Source organism: Hemicordylus capensis, chromosome 4 (assembly GCF_027244095.1).
Source record: "Hemicordylus capensis ecotype Gifberg chromosome 4, rHemCap1.1.pri, whole genome shotgun sequence".
NCBI lineage: Eukaryota > Metazoa > Chordata > Lepidosauria > Squamata > Cordylidae > Hemicordylus > Hemicordylus capensis.
Genome location: NC_069660.1, coordinates 245,167,110 through 245,190,055, shown reverse-complemented (window position 1 = coordinate 245,190,055; position 22,946 = coordinate 245,167,110). Strand labels below are relative to the sequence as shown.

The 22,946-nt window shown below is 45.2% G+C and overlaps 2 protein-coding genes across 2 annotated transcripts in view; one reads left to right on the top strand and one right to left on the bottom strand.

Annotated features, from left to right (window-relative positions):
- Nucleotides 1–11,045, bottom strand: part of MIB1 (MIB E3 ubiquitin protein ligase 1) — a 107,070-nt gene extending 96,025 nt beyond the window's left edge. The window contains exon 1 of the mRNA XM_053243107.1: nucleotides 10,906–11,045. The gene's annotated coding sequence lies outside the window, so the exon portion shown is untranslated. The remainder of the gene's footprint in view (nucleotides 1–10,905) is intronic.
- On the top strand, nucleotides 446–21,399 carry ABHD3 (abhydrolase domain containing 3, phospholipase). Its single transcript, XM_053243108.1, has 9 exons — nucleotides 446–770; nucleotides 4,466–4,629; nucleotides 5,898–6,080; nucleotides 7,265–7,310; nucleotides 13,148–13,260; nucleotides 15,899–16,072; nucleotides 19,828–19,876; nucleotides 19,966–20,131; nucleotides 20,598–21,399. The coding sequence occupies exons 1-9, from the start codon at nucleotides 624–626 to the stop codon at nucleotides 20,774–20,776; spliced, it is 1,221 nt and encodes a 406-aa protein (XP_053099083.1). The 5' UTR covers nucleotides 446–623; the 3' UTR covers nucleotides 20,777–21,399.
- The last annotated feature ends 1,547 nt before the right edge of the window (nucleotides 21,400–22,946 follow it).

The following is a 22,946-nucleotide window of genomic DNA, read 5'->3' as shown; positions in this document are numbered from 1 at the left end:
CACCTCTGGGTGGAGCAGGGGGGCCCTCAGGAGCTGGGTGTGTGTGGCATGGGCATAGCTAGGGGGAAAGGAGGCCCACCTTCGCCCCTCTCCCCAGCGGCCCCTCAGAGTGAGGGGGAAATAAAAGAAAATGGAGAGGGGGTGGAGCTGGGGGGCGGGGTTCTTTGAACCCATCTGCTCGGTTATAGCCACATCCCTGGGCCTTTGAATTCGGTTTAGCATCGCCTCAAAGCTGCGCTGCCTGGGGCGCCTTCTTAAGCTCTCAAAACAGGTTGCCACCAGTTCCGCCGCTCTTCCACGCCAGGAGCGAAGTTCCTCGGACAGAGTTCGTCTCCAGGCTGTATCTCTCTCTACACCCACCCCCGCCCGGAGGATGAACAAGGGCGGAGCAGCCCGAATTGCCTTGGAACTGAGCTGCTGCAGCCACCAGAAGGGGAGGTAAGGAGTCGCGGTCTCTTCTTGCTGCCTTGGAACGGCCCGGAGTGGGGCGCCATCTCGCTTGGACTCCGGGGAAGGAGCCAGGCAGGCAGGCAGCAAGCAGCATCTCCGCGCCTCCATAGCCTCCCCCTCCCTAGGTTGTAATGTAACCTCCTCCCCGGTGCTCTTTGCAGCTTCTGGAGGAGATGAACTTGCAAGGGCTGACTCGGGAGCTTTCCTTGTATCTGGAGAGCCGGGTCCGGGAGGGACTCTTGGCTTCCGGCGTGGGCTGGTCGCTGGTGCTTTGCTTCGGAGCTGCTTACGCCTGCTATTACCTCAGCAGCATCGCAAAGGTAGGTAGGGGCTCTTCGTCCTTTGGAACTGCGGACAGGACCTTGCTAAGAGAATGAGTCGCGCGGCAGGAAGCGGGCAAAGCCAGCCAAGAGACTGCCAGCCCGCTCAGGCTAAACCCATCTTGGACACCGGCCGGCTGCCCTTGGCTAATGTGACCCGCCGCAGCGCTTCTGTAGACTGCAGCAAAAGGCAGGGGGGACCTCTGCTAGCCCCTCTGCCTTCCGTTGCCTGGGGTGACCTTCCTTCCCTCTTGTGCTTAATTCCCGCGATGCGTGAAGAGCACGCAGGGCAGGTTGGCTTTCCATTTCCAGCGTCGCTCTTCGGTGCTGGCACAGCAGACACTGCAGATGGACCGAAAGTGGCCTGTCTAGGAGGAAGCAAAGGTGGACTACAACCCCGGGCTGAAACATGTAAACTCGAATTCAGTTCAGTATTTAGCGTCTTGAGGAGGAATTGGAGACAATCTCCCCTCCTGACACGGATTCCTTTGGAGCCCTTCTTGTAAAAGATAGCTTGCTCTTTGCCCTGAGTGGCTCATGTCAGAATACCACCTTTTCTTGGAGCAAGTCGTGGATGTACCGGATGTTCCCAAGTACCGGATGTTCCCACAGTCTTCAGGGAGCTCAGTGCTTCTTCTCAAACCTTGTTGCCATATCAACAGGGGCCACCCTCATTCATTTTGCATCCCTGTCTCCTTTCTCCAGAAACTGACCCATTATATTACCACCACTTCTACTACTACTGCTACCAGGGGCGTAGCTATAATTGAACGAAAGGGTTCAAAGAACACGGGCCCCCAGCTCCTGAGGGCCCTCCAGCTCCATCCCTCCCTATTTTCTTCATTATCTCACTCACTCTTGGGGGCCGCCAGAGAGAGGGATGAACACGGGCCACCTCTCCCCTAGCTACGCCCCTGACTACTACTACTACTACTAAACAATTTTTATTGTCCCAGCAGTGTGGTGTTGTGCAGAAATCTGAAATGCACAGTAGATTAATGTACTTGTGTTTTTTAGATCAGCACAGCATAGAATATGGATCTGATATACAGAAACCAGATCATGACTCACAGAAAAGCGATAAGGTCAAGGATTTGGAATTAGTGAGATGTATTAGGGCAGGATCAGGTGACAATGGAAGAGCATGTAAGGTGAGACTGGAGTAGTTCTGTTCCCACAAATGTAAGTCTGCATGGCAGATCTGGATAAGGAGAGGAAGATCACTTGATGGGCGAGGAGGGAATTTTGTTCCATCAAAACCATGATTTTTTTTTAAAGTGCTTCAGTATAATTAGGCTGTCGATTACTGTCTGTCAGTAACACTGTTCTTTTATATGTTTATTTGTATTTCAGTGTATACAGTATTTATCCCTACAGCAACTGTATAGGGATGAGATTTGGTCCAAAATAGTCTACAAAATGTCCACACTTCTATTGATCTATGTCTCATGGAGCTAAAGACCATTTTCCAGTGTAGCATTGTACCTTTACACATAACTTCTAGATGTCATTTTGCATTGACATACACACATATGAAAAATTGCATCAGAATGAGTTACCTATCAAACTTCACAAGGACAAATGCATTTAAATTGTGTCAGCAACAGCCTTATGCTTTCCTATGGCCTCTTCCTTTAGAACCACTTCACACAAGATCTTGTTGCTATATAGAGATTATCTCTGTGTAGGGGAAATGTGTACATCTTCATTTATGAAGTGCAGCACAAGTGAGTTTTGTTTGTTTGTTTTCAGGATTTATGCAGAAGCCAGAGGCTTTCATAATATTTGTGGCACAATAATTATTCACACTGCATGCCAATAGTGATAATGTACAAGTGTGGGTCCCCCCCTGAACGTAGGAGGAAATGTGTGTATAGCAGCTCCTATCTATACCTCCCAGATCTCCCTTATAGAGCTTTCTAGTAGCTGTGTGTTGTGGTTATCTTTCTCATTTCCAGCTTTGAATTAAACTCTGTTGGTTACTCGCTATTGATCACTGCAGTTTCCCCACTGTAATCCATCTTATTCCCTTCTTTGCTTTCCCTTCCCCTGCTCCTTTCCCCTCCCCCCCAAACGGCAACAATTTTTTGCTGATAGCATTAGTGCAATGATCTGGTTTGCACAGCTTTCCAAGTATATAGCAATTGCTATATTTTGGCATCTGAGGGATACTTCAAATGGCACCCACTCATATGCACAAGCACTCTAATTAATGCAGGGGATAATCCTCCAGGAAGTGTGCGCATGCTTGTCTCATCTGAAATGAAGGGGGAATGTTCACTTTTATTTCTGTGATGCTTGTGCTAATTTCCCAGATTGCACCCCGTTGGTCAGATCCACCTCCAACATTCAGGGCTGCTCAGGTTTTTCCTCCACTTACTCACTGAATGCATTGATGGGAAAGGGACTTTGCCTGTGGACCCCTGCCCTGATGGGCATATGCCCACTAGCCCTGCCCTTACTTATGTGCCTTTGTCATAAGCAAGGAGGCTGTAGTGTCAGACTAGGACAGGAGAGAACAAAGCACAAATCCCTGTCCAGCCATGAAGCTCACCGGGTGGCTTTTGGCTAGGCACTTATCTTTCAGCCTAACAGGGTTGTTGTGAGGATAAAAAGAGAACCATGCACACCACCCTGAGCTCCCTGGAGGAAGAGTGGAAAATAAATAAATAAAGGTAAGAAGTGTACATGGTAAACTTTCACGCTCTCAGGAACCATCACAGTTGCCAAAATTGTACAAGTTGTCAGGTTTAATGACTCATTCCCATTCCCCAGGTGAGAGTCCCCAGGATCTTTCTACACCTCAGAGGGGTGGGGAAGGGTTAAATGCCCTTTCCCTTCTCCACCTGGTTGTGGGGAGTGAATGCCTGGCTCCTCACTGGGAGACCTAGCCTCTGCCCCAGTCTGCCACCACTGACTTCCTTCATCAGTGGTGTAGGCCCATCTAAATAGCCTGGCACATTCCCCTGGGTCCCGCACCTCCCCCCGTGTTCCACCCCTGCTTAATTCCCCCAATCCTGTGCTTCCCTGGTGGCCTGTGGAGCTCTCCCCTGGACCCCTCCTCTCTCATTCCCTCCTAATGACTCTTCCCTGTTCTGCTGCTGGATCGGGCGGCACTCTGTCTTCTGGGCAGGGGAGCCAGCTCTGCTTGCCAGAGCCAGAACACTGAGTGTCAAGCCAGCCCTGCCTGTTTGCGCCAGTCCTCTATCCATCAGCAACTGGGCCCTCCTTGACATTGAGGTTGGGTGCTTGAAAGAGCCTGGTGTCAATGGGGTCAGTCCCAGGAGCAAGGCTCTCACCTTCCAGTTGAGGAAAAGGGAAGCCCCGCAGCTCTCTGCCAAGGTGAATGCTAGACACAAGTTCTATGCACACACAGCTGTAAGAGTGTAGAAACCCTGGTCTCACTTTACACCAAATGCACATAGGTAGGAAGCAAGACCATCAGGCATGTAACCATCAGGGACAGTGGCCATGATCCCCTTCACCCTTTGTTCGTTCAGTGCACGTGTGAAACAGATCATCATAATGACCTTGTCAGACTTGCATGTCTATTGCCCCCTCACCAACCTGAAATTATTTTCTTGTCATGTTCATAGTGTTACTACTTGAAATAATTGAATTAATTTACCTTGGTTTGTTTTGGGATTCCCCCCCCCCAATTTTGGAGCTAACTAGTTGCCTGTTTTTCTCTATAGAAACCTCAGCTGGTGACTGGTAGTGAGGGCTTCTGCCGCTTCCTCCAGGATCATTGTCCTATCGTGACAGAAACATATTACCCCCCTGTGTGGTGCTGGGAGGGCCGTGTGCAGACTCTCCTTCGCCCCTTCATCACCTCTCGACCAAATGTGCAATACAGGAAGTAAGTGGCTCTTTCCTGCATAACCATTTCCTTGTAGCTGTTTTATGATTCTGTGCATAGCAAGCATATACTTTTCATATACTAACTCTGGACTGTTCCTTCACTCATAATATAAGGCGTGTGGGGGAATGGACCACATTTCTGAGCATTATGGCCTATTTTGATAATGGCATTAAGTGCTGTCACTGTTTTGGAGACATTTTCATTATCCATGCAAATAACAATGCCTTTCAGCTTCAAGGCTTTGAAAAGAGAACAGTGACATACTAGAATGTACATCACACCTTAGAAAAGAGAATATTTTCTACAGATTCTTGTTAGAGAATTTACAGTCAATCCAAATGGACTGATTAAGTGGATGTTTTGCATTATATTTATAGAGAAAGAGAAAGGGCTTGGGGCATGTGGGGAAGAAGGCTGCAAAACCTTACCTCCCTTGCAGATGAGTGCCCTTCCGTGCTGAGTGCGCAGACCATGCGCCTGCATGGACTCCAGCTCTCCCCAGCAACAACAGAGGGTCAGGGCCAGGACACGTCATCCCACCCACCCCCAAATCCCATATTATGGGGATCCCCCCCGCCGACGCTGGCCAGGAGCCCTACAGTCTCCCAGCCCTGGCTGCAAGCAACCAGGGCTGACAGACCATTAACAAAATGGGCCCTAAGAGAGCACGCACTCCCTTAACCCCATTTTGGAAGCGGGCTCCAAAGGCGGGTTTGCCACTGTGCCACCACTGGGAGCCGCATGACTCCCAATGGTTCACACGGGCAGCAAAGATTGGGACATCCCAGCCAATCCTGATCTTTGTTGCGTGTGTGAACGTGCAGATTCTTTCATAGATTCTTTGTTTAGCATGTGGTTAATGCCAAAAGCAGCAGGTGAATTTAACTCTTACATCATTAAGAAGTCTGGACCTGCAGAAAGATTTCTCAGGTGTACATTTGCATGCATATCTGATTTAGGCATGCAGTTCTCCATCCAGTGAATGATACATGCATGGAAATGCTTCCATGTCAATACATTAGTGAGATTGTGTGCATGCTAGCCATTATCCCTCACTAGTTTGGTGGTGGGGTGGGGGTGCAACACACAGAGAGAGAAACATAATTTACCTACATATGTTGGGACTCCCCACTGTATGTAAGGACCCAGCCCCTCTCTTCCCCCACCCATTTCTCCACCCATTGTGTTGAGCATCTGCAATGAACAGAGTGAGTGATAGCTGACTGATTTCTTCTTCTAATAATAATAAATGTTGGTTTTCCCAGTGAACTTATTAAAGCAATGGATGGAGGGCAGATTTCGCTGGACTGGTTTGACAATAATGACAGCAAATGTTACCCAGATTCCAACATGAGACCCACTATCCTGCTACTGCCTGGCCTCACAGGAACAAGCAGGGAGTCCTATATTCTCCATATGATTCAGCAGAGTAAAACACTGGGATACAGGTATAATCAGTTTTACTTCATATTTTTACATCTGAACAGCAGAAAGGATCTGGAAGTTAAAAGTGGAGCAGTCAAGAAGTCAGCCACTCCCTCCCCTAGCCTAAACTACCTAGTACGTTTAGCAAAATGTCTACCATGACATTTTGCTGCCTGAGGCAGAGTTGCCAGTCCCCCACCCCAGTTTACCTGAAAGGGGAGGGAGGAAGCCGTGGGGGTTGGGCACAGGCCAGTTGGTAGGTGTAGCAATGGGCCAGCTGGTCTGTGGGAGGATGCTCTTCCTGGATAAATGGGGGAGGGTATTGGTAACGGCTCATCTTTGGAGGTTGGGAAGAGGGGGAGGAACTGCTATGTTCTCCCCACATTTGAAGCTGCCATGTTTCTCAGCCAGTGGCAGCTGGTATGGGTGGGGCAGGGGGTGGTGGAAAACAAGCCACAGATGCAGCAGCTCATCCCCCATAGCTCCATCCGTACCAGCTGCAACAGTAGCGGCTCTTCCTACTCCTCTCCCTCAGTGAATGGTCCTTCTTCCTGAATCCCTGACTTATTGGAGGGAACCTGGGAGGATGTGGGGAGGAGAGAGCAGAAGGGGACAGCAGTGTTGCTGCCTTCTTCCAAACACCTCCCCATCAACAATTTGTGGATTATTTGGCAGATTATCAGTGGGTGAAGGTAGCAGTCCCTGACAATCTGCCACCTGAGGAGACCAGCTCAGGATGCCTTATTGTAAGGATGCCCCTGCCAACCCTCCAGCCTACTTGCTATTCATTGTTCCTTAATGAACATATGCAGGCTAACACTGGCTGTTAGAACAGCCCCAGCAGCTCAAGGCTTGCTTAGCTGGGAGTTGGTGGGATAGTGGGGAAGCATTGGTCCACTTTCTCCTCACTGCTTTTCAGCTAGCATAAAGATCTCAGAATTCATTAATTTTAGGACTAAATTTAGGTGACTTAAAAGTGGATCAAATTCATTGACTTGCTTCATGTACTTCTTGCACTTTGTAGAGAGGAAGTTTACTGTTTATAAATAGTAAATATCAACTCCTGGTGTGTGTGTGTGTGTGTGTGTGTGTGTGTGTGTGTGTGTGTGTGTGACAGAGAGAGAGAGAGAGAGAAAGAGAGAGAGAGAGAGAGAACACACACACAGTCCTGATTAACCAGTGTTCTTGTTGTTGTTCGTTTTTAAAGGTGCGCGGTCTTTAACTATCGAGGAGTTGCTGGTGAAAATCTCTTGGTAAGAATTGCTAATTACTTAAATTAAATTGATAAATTTGGTTAAGTAAGAACTTTGACAAACCATAATTTTGGCATATCAAGGGTGCCAATCGGTATTATCTCTAAGGTGTGTACATGTGTGCCTTCATATCATATTTGATGTCCGCTCAGTTAATTTTAGATCCTACTCAGGTTGAATTGGGAAGGCCCCACTCTGAATGCACATGTGCACACACTGCCTTGATACTGCCGCGCAGAACAAAATTCATTCTGCACAGACAATGAAAAACATTGGTTGGAACACAGCTAATACCTATAAGCATAGGGAGCTCACCAGCAGCCACAGGACGAGGTCAACCAGTGGACCATTTTTCCTATGGTTGAATGTGCACAAGCATGCACTGACCACACCCCCTGCACATGATTACACAGGGCCGGGGGTTACCAATGGCAAGGCAGGCAAGCTGCCCTAACCCTAACCCTTTCTCTATGGTGGATGGGTCACAGTAATAACACATTTACACAATTTACTCACAATCATTCTCCAGATTTTAACTGCATTCTGACAACCCTGTATTGTACATTGCCATAAGTGGAAGGGCTCACAGGCTGCAAAAAAGTGGGGGGAAAGCCCTGTTTGTATCATGTTCCAGGCAGTGGGTCAATGGCTGAGCCAATGGCTGAGTTGTCCACAAGGCAAAACGAAGCAAAGGTAGGTCCACAGGACCTTGGAGAGGTTCTAGGCTATGAGAGGTACAAGGGAACAAGTTGACTCAATGCTGCTTGGAAGCAGATCAAGCCCTTAAGTACTCTTTAGCTCAGACAATCCCTCTGGGGCTTCAGCTCCCTGCCTAGAGAACTGAAGCCTTAAAGAGGTAGCACTATGGAGTTTGGCACTCCTCTGCTTTACCTGCACCTACCAAGTTTCTTGTCAGCACTGATGGGCAGGCATCAAGGGGTGTGATGGTGTAGGAGAGGAATTAGGCTCTTTAGTGGGCTGGGATTCTGAAGGTGCTGCCTCAGGGAGCCCAGGCCTCAAGGGAGCCTCCTCAGGGACCTGAGCCCCAAGGCTTCCCCAGGTTCCACTCCACTGTCATGGTCCTGGACTGAGGTCAGTGGTGGTCCTTCCTCCTTAGATTCTGTCCAGCAGGACTGGGTCCTGCACTGATGTCACTTCCCAGCTTCTGACTCAGAGTTAGTGCTGTGAGCAGGACAGTTACTGCTATGAGCGGGATAGCCAGCGTGGTGTAGTGGTTAGAGTGCTGGACTAGGACCGGGGAGACCCGAGTTCAAATCCCCATTCAGCCATGAGACTAGCTGGGTGACTCTGGGCCAGTCACTTCTCTCTCAGCCTAACCTACTTCACAGGGTTGTTGTGAAAGAGAAACTCAAGTATGTAGTACACCGCTCTGGGCTCCTTGGAGGAAGAGCGGGATATAAATGTAATAATAATAATAATAATAATAAGCAGCTTTACTGGGAACAGCCTATATTCTGCGACGATATCTATAACAACTGACAATAAAATTCTGGCATCCCAGGTCCTTGGGAAGGACTCGATGTCTTGATAAAACAAACCAGTCAATAACACCTGTCTGACTGTGTAAACAAGAGATAATAATAATAATAGTGAGGGCCTCCACTGAGGCAGGGACCTGAATTCTGGGAGTCTTCAGACAGTTCTAAGAGTAACAGCAGATAAGCAGGTCAAACCTCAGATCGCTTCAAGCAAGAGAGCTAAGTACAACAGGGTAAGGTCAGTGTTGCTCCAGCAGATGCCTGGAGCCAAATGCTGGTCAATATAGTTGCCACCCAGATAGAGTGCATTAGCCCCACTCCTTTCCTAAGGAAGAGTCTGTCATTCATTGTAACCAACAGCATATTCCTCTCTACCCATTTAGGGAAGCTGGGGTAGGTTGGCGGGGGGCGGGGATTGAAGTGGATGGAGCTGCACATGTGGCGGCCACTTGCTGCAATACAAGGTAAACTCAAACTCCCAGTTGAATAAGTCGTCCTACTATTGATGACTCCATCTTTCTAAAATAAGCATGCCGTTTTTCACAGTAACAACAGAACAAGATGATGTATTCCGAATTAGATTCAGTGATAAATTGTATAACATTACTAACATTGTTGTCTCTTGCCACATGCATTCTGTAGACAGCCTCTTCAGAAGTTAACTCCTGTGAAATACCGTATTTTACGGACTATAAGATGCTACAGACTATAAGACGCATCTTAAATTTTCATCCAGTTTTTGAGTTTGAGCTTTCCTGCTTCTCTCGCCTCCATCTCCCCTCCAAGCCCTCCCACCGAGCCCCGCTCTGTCCTTTCCCTCCTGCCAGCAGCAGCGAGCCCACATTGGTGACCCGCAGCGGCGGTGGCTGCTGCTAGTTGTTGCTTATCGCGGCCGCCAGCGGGGCCCGCCCAGGACCTCCTTCACCTTGTGCCTCCGGCGGCTCCTGCAGGCTGGCGCTCGCCTGTGTGGGCTCGTGCCGCCCCTTTCCAGGCTTGGCTGCAAAAGGCTTTAAGAAGCCTTTTGCGTGCGCGCCTGCAAAAGGCTTCTTGAAGCCTTTTGCAGCCAAGCAGGGAAAGGGGCGGCAGGGAGGTATCCTGCCACCCGATTTTGGAAAGGAGCCCATCGGAAAAGTGGTTTACTTACCCCTCCCGTGCTTTCCCCACTCCAGCGCAGTATTTCCTTTACAAATCGGGCGGCAGGATACCTCCCTGCCGCCCCCTTTCCCGCTGGGCTCCTTTTAGAAATCGGGTGGCAGGATACCTCCCTGCCGCCCCTTTCCCTGCTTGGCTGCAAAAGGCTTTAAGAAGATACCTCCTGCCACCTGATTTGTAAAGGAAATACTATGCCGGAATGGGGAAAGCGCGGGAGGGGTAAGTAAACCCTCCCCCACCCTTAATGGAACCCCCCACCCCAATCCTTCCGAACCCTTCTTCCTCCTCCTCCTCCTCTCTTTCCGACAAGCGCTAAACTTTCAACTTCTCCCCGGCCAATCGGAGTATAAGACGCACCTGAATTTGGGGGGATATTTTTCAAGGAAAAAAGTGTGTCTTATACTCCATAAAATACGGTAGTGCTACATATTGCACTGCTTTACATCTTTAAATCACCAATTTGCAATCGTTCTTTTTATCAAAGTAATATGAGAATCAATTTTCAGCATACTTAAGGAGATGAACCACCAAGCAGCTCTGTGGCACACAGTCTTTTTTAAAATTATAATTCTGATTAAGTGAAAAGATCTCTTGTTTGGCTGTATTGTGTGAAATTCCATGTAATCGGCTTTACATATTTTAGTTTTAAACAGCTCTTTTTCAAAGTAAGCAGCTGCAGTTGCGTTCAGAAAAGAATTTTTAGCATATTGTTACAAAATTCCACCTGATGATTTTCAAGAGAGTGATTAAGAACTGTATTATAGACAAGTGCAGATGCAAGTTATTTTAGTCCTATCAAGACTAAATACCATCCCTCCTCAGAGCAAGCAATGCTTTCTTTTATATTTTTTAAAGACTAGGTTATGAGTTATATTCCTGAAAGAGATTGAAATGAGTGTTCTTTGCACACAAGAGTAAACCCTATTGAATTGAGTGAGACTTACTGTGATGACTCCCATGGGGGTTGTGGAGGAAGATTCCTCAGACCCAGAGCAGAGGGAGCAGGCTGAAACTCCAGTCCTCCACTCAGCAGAGCCAGAGCTGACAGGCCTGCAGACCCCTCTGTCTCCTTCCCTCCCTCCTCCTGATGAAGCCTCTGAGGACGCTGAAGTTGAGATGCCTGCCCCAGATCCCTGACAGCGACGTTTGACCAGAGCACAGGCTCAGAGGGAGGAATGCCGTAGGTCGGAGAGGCTGGCCGGAAGGAACAGGTGTTCCAGCTCTGACCTGGCTGCACCTCCCTGACAAGGCCCAGCTGCAGTGTTGGGCAGGGCCCTCAACATGCCTATAGAGAAGCCTGAAAGCTGGTTCTGTGCTGGAAACAACATCTGTGGTGACTGGCCCCACCATGAGCAACCTTGACCTAGAAATCTGGACCTGTTTGTTGTTGTCTGACCATGATTCATGTTTACCTTCCTGCCACCCCCACCCCCACCCCCCATCCTGTGGAATTCCCGGTGCTTGGTTTCTGGCAGTGTTTTGACTACTCTCCGTCTCTGTTCCTGTCTGTTGGCTCTCCCTCTGAAAAGAGTGGGTTTTTTGCAGCTGCTGGGCAGTCGGCCAAGGCAGATCAGTACACTTACTTCTGAGTAAGCATGTTTAGGATTGCACTACATATTTAGCAATAATTAATATTGGACATATTTTTCTTGTTAAATATTTTTCAAACTCCCTGAACAATATGATGGCAATATCGCCCTCAATGCCAAAAGTTAAAGGGAACTGAAATACTGGTTGACATTCCATGCAGCAGTGTGCCAGAATTAGGAACCTACCGGGGCTGCTAAGCAACATGTAAGGCAGCCTCGATGGCGTTGCACAACATTCTGCTCCTACTCTCAGGTGCAACAGAGAACAAGTTTGCTCTTTTTTTCCTAATTAACAGTTTTATTCACTCCCCCCCCCTGTTGTAACAAAGTCATTACAAAAAATGTATGGGACAGAAACAAATAGGAAAAGTGGGGAGGGAAGAGGGTTGACGAAGGGGTTAAGACAATTACTGATTTGAAATAAACAGAGAGAATTATGCAAATAACTCTAAATAGTCCTTCCAAATCTTGGTATGAGAGTCTTCTTTCAGAATATAACGGTAAGTTGTCAGTTCAAAAGTAGTCAGATTACAGACATCTTCTGATCAAAGGAGAGGCTGAAATGGTCTTTCGAGCACTGTAAAATAATATGCTTGGCAACAAGTAGCGCATAGGTGAGCCATGATCAGCTACCCTTGGAGAGGTTCTAGACATGTGGTAAATAATCAAGGATTGTTCTGTTCAAACATTTGTTCAAAATTTAAAATTGGAATTCAAAACAAGGTTGATGCGATCAAGCACATCTTGCCAAAAGGGAGCTATTTCATTGCAACTCAATACCATATGAATTGTGGAGACTCAGCAACACCATAGCACCAACATAAGGGAGAAGCAATGATATGTTATGTACAGGTGTCCAATAGGTATGGAATATCAATTTCTGCAGGATAAGCCTTCATTTAAGATCTAGGGTAGAGGATTTTATGCCTGCTAAAGCATTGGTTTACAAGTTTGCTCGTCTCTGTGGCAGCCCTTCAGATATTTGAAGATGGCTATCAACTTTTTCTCATAGTAATTGGTTTCTAGACCTCATACCATCTTTGTTGTCCTCCTCTGAACCTGTTCCGGTTTATCAGCACCCTTATTAAAATGTAAGGTCCAAAACTAGATTTAGTATTCCAAGTGAGTGAGGTCTGACCACTTCAGAATAGAGTGAAACAACTAGTGTCTTCTGAGCTGGACACTAAGTCTTGGTTAATGCAGCCTAAAATTGTAATTGTATTAGCCTTTTTCTGTAGTTGCATCACACTGCTCCTGTAATTGGGCTCATAGAATAATTATAAATGTGCTTTAAACACTTTCTATAGCAGAACCTACTACCAGAATATCATGTGGTCTTAGTAGAATTTAACTGCATAATAAGAATTACTGTGGAGGTTTCTGGTAAAATTTTGATAATACAGTTCATTCCCAAAATGTGTGCACTTGAAATCTTAGTATCTTCTGACCAAAGTATCTTCTAGAAATGCCATAGGGTTTATGTTACTCTTACCATATTTGATGCTACATAAATAACCTTGTACTATTCTGACTTGGCCTTGCCTTAAAGATAAAGCATATGCTAACTGTACTCTTTCCCACTTTGGGCTCCTTGTAGACACCAAGGACTTACTGTGCTGCTAATACAGAGGATTTGGAAACTGTTATTCATTATATACACAACTTATACTCCTCAGCTCTGTTTATGGCAGCAGGAGTTTCTATGGGAGGGTGAGTATTTACGTAACAGAAATCCTAGAAATATAGCTCTCTGGTCATTAGGAAGCAATTTGCAAATGCCCTTAGTAAGGATTCTTCTTATATAGTACAGACTCAGTGGAAAATGGGCAAACTTATTTTTCATCCAGATTCTACAGTTCCCAGAAGTAATACTAGTACATCCAAAGAACACGTGGATAAAAATATAAATATATACAAATAATATATTAATTGTATCCAAAGAAAGTTAATCATAACAAAGCACCATTGTAATCAATCAATTAATTATGACAGTCCCATTTATGTCAATGGGATTTAGTCGTGACTAACTTCCGTAGTATACAATCTTTTGTTTAAAGTGCTCTTTAAATAATAGATTATACTAGCTGGGCCAGGCACAGAGCATATGTGGAGAGCCTCTGGCCAGCCCACCCACTCGCTGCCACCTTTTCCTTCCTCCCCGTGGCTCCCCCCGCCCTGCCACTTTTTGGCTGGTCTGCTTCTTCTCCACCACCACCCCTGCCGCTTTTAGGCTGGCCAGCCCACTTCTTCTCCCTGCCCTGCTGCCGCTTTTTTCTTTTCCCCTCTCTGCTGCGTGTGTCTGTGAAATTCACTGACATGTTTTTCTGCTAGAAGCTAAATACCTGTCAAAAACTATGAGTGACAGTGGCAATTGCTGCAGCTGACTTCCATTGGTAGAAGACAGTTGAAACTGGAAGTCTAAGCAGCATTTACATCATAATCACTCGAAGAATGAAACACCACTGCAGGGTAATTATATTTACCACTATTCTAGATAAGAAAACGAATACAATATATTCTATAAGACATTGACTTGATATTGGAAGATGTCAAGTCTGCCATGTTCCAGATTTCTGAAGTGGGCAGAATATGTTTTAAGTTCATCTTGATGATCACTGTTAGTTTACTAATCACAATTGTAGGTTATATTCTATTACTAGTAAATGCAGTTTGCAAGCATTCCTCCTGTACCACAAAATAATGATACACTTTTCCTTCACTTGTTTCTAGTTGATGTCCAGAAGATTTTATTTTTTAGAAAAATTTATTTATATCAGCAGAATTAAAGCTTTTTCGTGTTTTTCAATGTCTTAAGCAAGTTTCATGGAAATACAACATGGATTGAAATGCAGTGAACTGAAAATGTAGAGGTTGTTGCTTCATGATTCAGGGAAAGTCTGGACTTTGTCTTGAAAAGTACCAGAGAAAACGATCGAAATTTGTCGGGTGGTATCACTCCCCATGCTTTTCCAATGGGAGAATTTATCTACATTTTCCAGCAAATTATCAGGATTTTCGATTTTTCTTGTAGTCTGGCCGAGGTCTGGAACCTACCTGTGAAAATGGCTTGTTTCTCCTATAAGATATAATTCTATAATAATCAAAAACCTTATTAGTGTACTAATGATTTGAGGCCCGTTAAATAATGGGCGCTAGTAGAGTTGTGCGCTCCGGGCCCCCCGCCGCCATTCCCCCTTCCGCCGCCGCCAGCCTCCATGCCGCGGCCGGTCTCCCCAGCCGGGCAAGGGCCCCAAAGTCTCCCACCCGCCCGGTTTCGGTGGTGCCGCCAGGCCTCGGCAGCGGCTTCGCCACCACCTCGGCCAGCTTCCCCCGCCGCCTCTTCCCCCCGCCCGGCTTCGGCGGCACGGCCAGGCCTCGGCCATGGCTCCGCCGCCGCCTCGGCCAGCTTCCCCCACCACCTCTTCCCTGGCTTCGCAGGGCTTCCCCGGCTTCGCCTCTTCCCCGGCTTCGCAGTGGCCGCTTCTGGCCTTTCCGCGGCCGGGCAAACAACCACCCAACATGGCTGCCTGGTGCTGGCGGTCGTGTCTCCCTCGGCCGTGTCTCCCTCGGCGCTCCGCGCATGCCCAGAACAGCCAAGGGAGACACGGACACAGACACCAGCCTTCTAAGGCACAGACGCACACCTAACCATCTTATTATAGAGGATTAGATAAATAATATCAAGGGAGTAACAGCAGCAGTCTTCTTTGTGAGTCTGCCCACAGATGCTACTGAGGAAGCAAAGAAGTATTTCCCCCTTTTTTCCATTCCATTTTTCCTTATGCATTTACAGCATCAGCTATACTATGAACTAGAACACATTTCTCCCAAGCCGTTCTTTATTTCTCTTTTAAAAGAGCCGTGCCAGCTATAACTGTATACTCTTTCAAGATAATTTCACAAGTTGTACATTGGCAAACATATGTTTGCTACATTCACTGTTTACATTTTTTGGTGCACACTTAGGTGTGCATACGTTTAGGTGTACATCTGAACATGTAATACATGAAATAAAGAAGAGGAAAAGCTGATACCTCTGATACTGATATGTCAGCTTTCCTGAATGAGCAAAGACATTGAATCCATGTAATGTTTTAATTTAGTTTATTGTGCATTTCATGGTTATTATCGACCTCACTGTACATATCATGTAGGATAGGACAGTTCTAAAACAATTGGCTCTGCAGCATTACAGAACTTAACATTCAAATGGCAGTTACTTGCTATCGATGCCAGCCTCATAGGTACATCTGTTAGCTCAAATATTTAGAACCAAAGTGCCAGAGAAGTGTGTATTTGAGAGTACTATGTGTGATGAAATATGGTTTGTTTGTTCTCCTGTTTATAGGATGCTTCTCTTAAATTATCTGGGCAAAACTGGCAGAGAAACACCATTGAAAGCAGCTGCAATTTTTTCAGCAGGATGGAATGCTTTTGAATCTGCAGACTCACTAGAAAAACCAGTCAACTGGCTTCTTTTTAATTACTATTTAACCACCTGTCTACAATCTTCAGTTACTAGGTGAGTCAACATCAGATCAGATTTAAATTACCACAATATGTTAACCATATTATTGTGCCTCACAACTAGGTCTTAATGTGCCTCAAACCAAGTCTGTTGTGAGACACATTAAGGATGTCATGGTGTGTTGAATAACATTTCCCCTGCTCCTTACACTATCCCTGTAGTAGTACTAAGCATAATATGTAACTTAGCATGACTTTTTTTCATCTCAAATTAAAACTTGTGCATTGATCCAGTTAGCACTGAGCATAAACTGTATACCACTGAAGGCATCAAAATGGAAATTATGTGCATTCTTTAAAACCAAGCAACTCTAGGGAGTGTCTGCTTGAAATATCATTTCAAAAATAACTCATTAGGTGGCTTTAAGCAAGCCACTAATTTCTCTGCCCCATCTTAAATGCCACTGTAAATATTAATAAACTCCCCACTATTTTATTCTTTCTACCACTGCAGGAGGAGGAACAGTGGGTGAGTTCCACTTCTTCTGGAGATCTGGAATTTTAGGGGCTTTTCCTCCTTCCAGGTGCTATCTTTTCTCATAAGGCAATGGGGCAGGAGTGGGTTGACTGATTTCATTCAAGTTTATTTGGATCTTTCTATAATCAGGGCCCTATGTAACCTAAGCAGCCTAGTTGCTGTTGGAAATCCAAGCCTTATGAGAAGCATTTCTCTGCACAGCTAGCCTTGGTAGAAGCAGTGGCAGCTGGTGGCTCCTGGGATGGGGGAGGGGGGCACTAGGCAGGGCAGTGAAGGGTGGAGCCGACCGTGGGCTGCTGCAGAGGTGGAGCCAGGACTAGGTGGGTGCCTTAACAAATAACTGACAAAGTGCAGACTTGTAGCTAACAAGTGGGATCAAAATACACACACACACCTCAATTGCTCATCAACAGAGATACAGAAAAATATGGAAAACATCAGTTGCTTTATAGTGCTTAACAGGACTACAGTAGTGTGTAGATTTGTATCTAACACAGCAGGATCAAAACACAAGTGCACACATGCAGGAAAGGAACTGTACAAGCCACAAGCTACAAAAAGCCCTAAATGGTTTGGGCCCAGGATACCTGAGGGACCGCTTGCTTCCAAGGGTTGCTGCCCGCTTGACAAGGTCATCTGAGGGGGCTCTGCGTGAGTGAGGCTCAGTTGTCGTGCACGCGGGACAGGGCCTTCTCTGTTACTGCCCACAGACTCTGGAATGCTCTCCCAGTGGCTATTCACTCCTTGGTCTCCACCACAGCTTTTAGAAGAAGTGTAAAATCTTGGCTTTTTGTCCAGGCATTTATTTGATTCTCTGCTGCTGCTCTTTATAGTTTTTATTGCTTTTATGCTTTTGTGTTAAATTTTTAATCAGATTTGTTTAATATTTCCCCCCCACTTAATATTTTAATTGTGTCTTTTTTTACCATCTTGTGTTAAATTTTTTTTTGCTGTAAACCGCCTTGGGATTGCTTTAATGAAAGGCGGTATATAAAGTTTAACAATCAATCAATCAATAAAAAGATGCTTCTGTGGAGAGTAAATGCATTCTGAAGTCAGTAGGGCTATACCCACACGTCGATTTTACTGTCCTTCACCACAGAAAGTGCAAATGTGCATTCACATATTGTCCAGATTTACATCAAAGTCCCTGAGAGCTATTGGGGAGCACTCCATAAACGATTAATTGCACAATGGAGCTTTGCCCAATTTATGTCTGGGGTAAAAAAAATTCCACTTTTGGCACCGGTTTTTGGGGTAAATTTGAAATATCTGATACGCCCCATAACTCGCAGTACTTCAGCCCTCTTAATCCCATGGTAAAACCTGCAGATGCTGCCTGAACACTGGTAAGCACCTGCTTATTAATCCTTAAAGGTGCCTCTCGCCTCCCCCATCTCCGGCACTGCCCTCACCAGCCGTTACTGCTTCCCCACCTTCTGGGCACTCTGGCTGCCTGAGGAGTCAATCAGCCTAGTCCTTCTCTGATTGGTTTACAGGGCAGTCCTAGGACTGCCCACTTTGAAAAAACAAAAGTGAGCATGATTATTGGCTCCTGCCTTATTAATATTTTAAAAGATCTGGGGCCTTTCATTTGTTCTTTGAGGTTGGTGCTACTGTCACCCACCTCACAACTATTAAAACAGCAGAAGATTGCAGGCGAAAGCAGCAGGGAACAACAGAGGGAGGCACTAGGCACACAAAATGGAGGCAGAGACAACATGGCTGATTGAGAAATAAAAGGTGAGCACTGCCTACTTTGCCCATAGATTAGATCCGCCCCAGGTAGAAGTACTGTCCACCTAGATTAAATTGAGTATTACTTACATGAACCCTCTCATTTTTGCTTATATAGTTACACACTTGCTCATATGGACCCACATGACTGCCATTTCACACAGTAGCCAGTAAGGGTGTGCACAGAACCAGCTTGGCCAGTCCAATTCGAATCCAAACCAGATTCAAACTGGTCTGGTTCCAGGTCCGGCCAAACCGGGTCTGATCCAGTTCACCTACCAAACTGGTTCGCAGGCCAGTTTGGAGGACATACTTGTAAAGGAGAATCGGGCGATGATTCCCCTTTACAAGTAAAGGGGGGCATTTCCTAAGGTGTCAGGCGGCAAAAGAAAGGGTACTTACTAGTACCTACTATGGAGATGGCAGAGGCAGCCACGGAGACATTGGTGGCAGAGGCTCCTTCAAACCCCTCTCCAGCCTCCTGAAGAGCAGCCAAGCTAAGGCCCAGTTTGGGCTTCCACACATGCACGGAGGACATTTTTGACCTCTGTGCATGCTTGGAGGCCATTGATGTCACCACATGATTTACCACCTCCATCCAGTCACTCCTTATGGTTTCAAACTGGTTTGCCCAAACCGAGCCTGGTTCAGCTGCCCCCGCCCGGCCACCCTTTACAGTTCTGAACTGGTTCGATCATGGACCGAACCACCCCCGGTTCAAGGTGAAGCAATTTGGAATGAACCATTTGTGCACACCCTTAATGGCCATTATCTTGACTACTGGTGACTGCATGCTTCTAACGAAAGTGCTAGCCTCCCTGCTTCCAAAGCATGGAGGACATAGTGCAGAATGTTCTGTAGGTGGAACATCCCAACTTGAAATGGGGCTGTTTATAGTGTTCCGAGCTTGGAACAGAATGCCTCTCAAATGAAGGGCCTGTTCTGAGAGCCATTTTGGACTCCAAAAGAGCCATTTTGGAATCCATTCTGACCTCTGCACATGTGTGGGAGCCATTTGCATGGCTGCCACGCATGCACAGAAGCCAGATGATCACCATTTTGGAGTCCAAAATGGTGCTCAGAACATTTGGAATGTTTCAAGCTCATTCCATTGGAACAACCAGCTCAGCCAGTTGTTCTCACAGAACATTCCAGGTACTTGTATTCCATTCTGAGCTTGGATTGGAACGCAAATATTCCATGCACATCCCTGCTCTTACCCAGGAATGCAACAATTTTTACCACTCTCCCCTTGTTCCAGAAGTGTTCTTTGATAGCAAAAAACATATCCCTAAGGGTTGCACAGCCCTCAGAGACATGTTTCCACTGTCCAAGAGTGTTGACTGTTAGGATATTGGCCAGTGGCTATATGTGTCCTATCACGTTTCAGGTCTCCACTGGCAATCACTTCTCCAGGCTGACACACAAATTGGGCTTAGTTTTAATTGTCTAACTAATGGCAGTTTGTTTCAGTGTATATATTTGCAGGCTTTGGATCTAGTTTGAGACTCCTCCCATTTGTGTTCTTTTAACAGACATCGGCAAATGTTTGATAAACTATTTAATATGAACCTAGTCATGAAGGTATGAAGATTAACTTTTTTGTTCTTCATTTCATATTTTAAATTTTATGAAGACTTACATAAGTGCCTGACTTGAATTTTGCCCTTCAGGCTAAGACCATTAGGGAATTTGACAAACAGTTCACTTCAGTCATGTTTGGCTACCCTACAATTGATGATTATTATGCAGATGCTAGTCCATGCAGCAGACTGAAGAGAATTGGAATTCCAGTGTTGTGCTTAAATTCCATGGATGATGTCTTCTCACCAAATCAAGGCAAGTTGCTTTATTTTAATCTTTGATTAAGTAAGTGCTCTCAGTTGACAGTGGTAGGCTTATGCAAAACTTATGAAGGAAATAACTTTGAATTGTGCCTAAAAGGCAATGGGAAGCTATTGCAGGGCTGGGTATTGTTGTAAAATGCTGCCTTGGGGACCCCTCAATACACTTGATGGGATTAGAGTTATTTTCTGTCTCTTCTGAGTCATAGACCACTTAGACAGCTATCCTATGCACACTTGCTTGGAAATAAGCCCCATCGCACTATAGCAATAGGATTGTACTATTATTGGTATTATTTTCAATAATGCCCTAATGAAGTAGCATTCTGCACACATCAGTGCGCACTTACCCAGAACCATCCATTAAGTTACAGGTTGCATGACAGGAGATAAATGTTGGAATAAGAACTTATACCTACCCCCCCCCCCCGCAACAGCCAATCTTCTCTCTCTCTTTTTAGCCATACCAGTAGAAACTGCAAAACAAAACCCAAATGTAGCTTTGGTCCTTACTTCTTGCGGAGGCCATATTGGTTTTCTGGAAGGCCTGTGGCCAAGAAAGTGCACCTATATGGACAGAGTCTTCAAACAATTTGTTCAAGCTGTGTTTGAGCATGGAAGCAATATCCTTAACATATAGCAACTTCAGGACCGTGACAGCAGCACAGTGGCACATTATGATCAGGGTAATGAAGCTTAATGCACATGATTTAGCAAATAAGCCAGCAAATGGATCAAGTCAATGAGTAGGAGCAAAAGTATAATTTTGCTTAGATATTTTGCAATAATATTGTATATTTTATTTGAACATGCCTTATAAGAATGACCTTAAATAAAAAGAGCACTCTGCACACATTAAATTGCACTTAACCAGAACCATTAAGTAAACAGATAATAATTACTCAGGTCACAGGTCAGAATTTTGTTTTTAATTACTAGTTCATATGCACTTTATATTCAAAGACACATTTCTGTTGTAAGGCATAAGTGGGGGGGGGTCTCTTGAAGGGCATTGATGGAGGAAATGCTATAAGAAGATTTTTAAACAGTAATATAGCAATTTAAAGCCATCCTTAACTTTAGCCTTGAGCTGCAATAGCTTTACTGATTTTTGCACTTATGAGAATTATATTGACAGCTTTTTAATTTATATTGATGCCATATGTCTTACTTTTTTAACATTGCTAGTTAACTTATAATATTTCTACCAGACGTTTTATGTTGAAATGCAGAATGGAAATAAACTACATTTTTAAAGAAACACCTCTTATAGTTAATGTTTTGTGCATTATTTCTACGTAATATATACAGAAAACTATGTTTCTTAAAGCTGTTAACAAGAACAGTTCAGTACAGAATACAGCTGCCCCACTGTGAAAACACCTCTGGGATATCTGTAGTCTCACTCCCCATCCAACTGGAGATGGAACCATCTTTTTCAGTACATTCAAAATGCATGTATTTACCTGCTATCAAGGAGCTGAAACAGAAAACGTAAATGGTATCCCCTTCCAATTACTGCAATACATTCTATTTTCTCAGGCTGCTTTCAGAGTTGATATGAGCCAGACTGGGTGCTCCCAATGCAAGCGGCTCAGTCCTAGAAGTTTTGTCAGTGTTATATATATACGCATATGCCTTTACCTGTAAGTACTCAGTAAGCACCATTCTACGTATGGGATTAAGAGAAAGGGCTTGCAGGTCACACAGCATAGCTCAAAAGATGCCTTGCACTCAAAAACAGCTTTTAGAAATTCATCAGTTGCTGCATTCAGCCACTGGATTTTGACAACGGCAACCTTCACAGTGAAAGACCCTATCTGCATTGGGGTATTTTCTGCAAATATCCATGAGTCTTTGCTGCCTTTCTTTGCCCATAGAAATGACCAGGAGCACAATCTTACCCATACACTCTCTCTCTTTCCCCGCTAAAATGTCCTAATGCAAGTTATTAAGGCAATTGCTGCAGAAATGGATTGATTTACTGACAGAGCTCCCCCTACATTCCCATGTGTTTTGAAATATATCATTGAATGATATTTTGATATATGGATGGAATATTATCAGTGAATGATAGTTAGCATCTGAACAGCTTATGATGCTACTAGAATATTTTGACTACCAAAGAAGTAGAAGTAATCAGAAATCAACCAGGCAACCCAATCTATCTTACTGGCTTTTGTAACAAAACCTCAAGCTGTCATTTTATTGTGCTGCAACACCATTATTATTACTGGTGTTACTATTTTTAAAAAGCCTCTACCACACTTATGGGTCACAATGGCTACAAGATTTGGTACAAATAATTACTTATTTGCAGAATAAATTATAAAGGTGGGGTCAAGCAGAGAAACAGTTGAGCGCAATAAAGCAAAGAGCAGTTAGGCATTTCAGACAAATTAGCAATAGAAAACAATGAACAGAGAAGCATTTGATTAAGAGAGTGCAAGAGAGAGGGCAGTGGGGAAACGATAGGACACTGAGAGGGAGGAGACGGAACACTGGCCAGAGAAATATACCTGCTTGCCCAAATGGGTAGAAGGTTCAGAAAGAAGTGCAACTGGTGGAACTCTTGGCTTCCCAATTCCTGACTCTGCTTGACCTGGCTCAGAAACCCTCCAGTTGTTCCCAAGTTGTCCTTGTTTCCCAGTAGAAATTACAAAGGATTGAAAGGGCCTTCTGAGATGGGTCTTTTCCTTGATTTCTTCTTGACTCAGCTTAAATAAAGTACTTCCTTTTTGTGAATGAGGTACTGCTTGACAACTTTAGAGCTGCTTCTCTATTGCAGAGGATCCAGTTTTGCTTGGTTA

Excerpts from the sequence above, each read along its gene's own strand:
- ABHD3 (XM_053243108.1), top strand. The coding sequence starts at position 624 with ATGAACTTGCAAGGGCTGACTCGGGAGCTTTCCTTGTATCTGGAGAGC. Across the intron at positions 771-4,465 it reads ACCTCAGCAGCATCGCAAAG|AAACCTCAGCTGGTGACTGG; the intron begins GTAGGTAGGGGC and ends TTTTCTCTATAG. Across the intron at positions 13,261-15,898 it reads GCAGGAGTTTCTATGGGAGG|GATGCTTCTCTTAAATTATC; the intron begins GTGAGTATTTAC and ends TCCTGTTTATAG.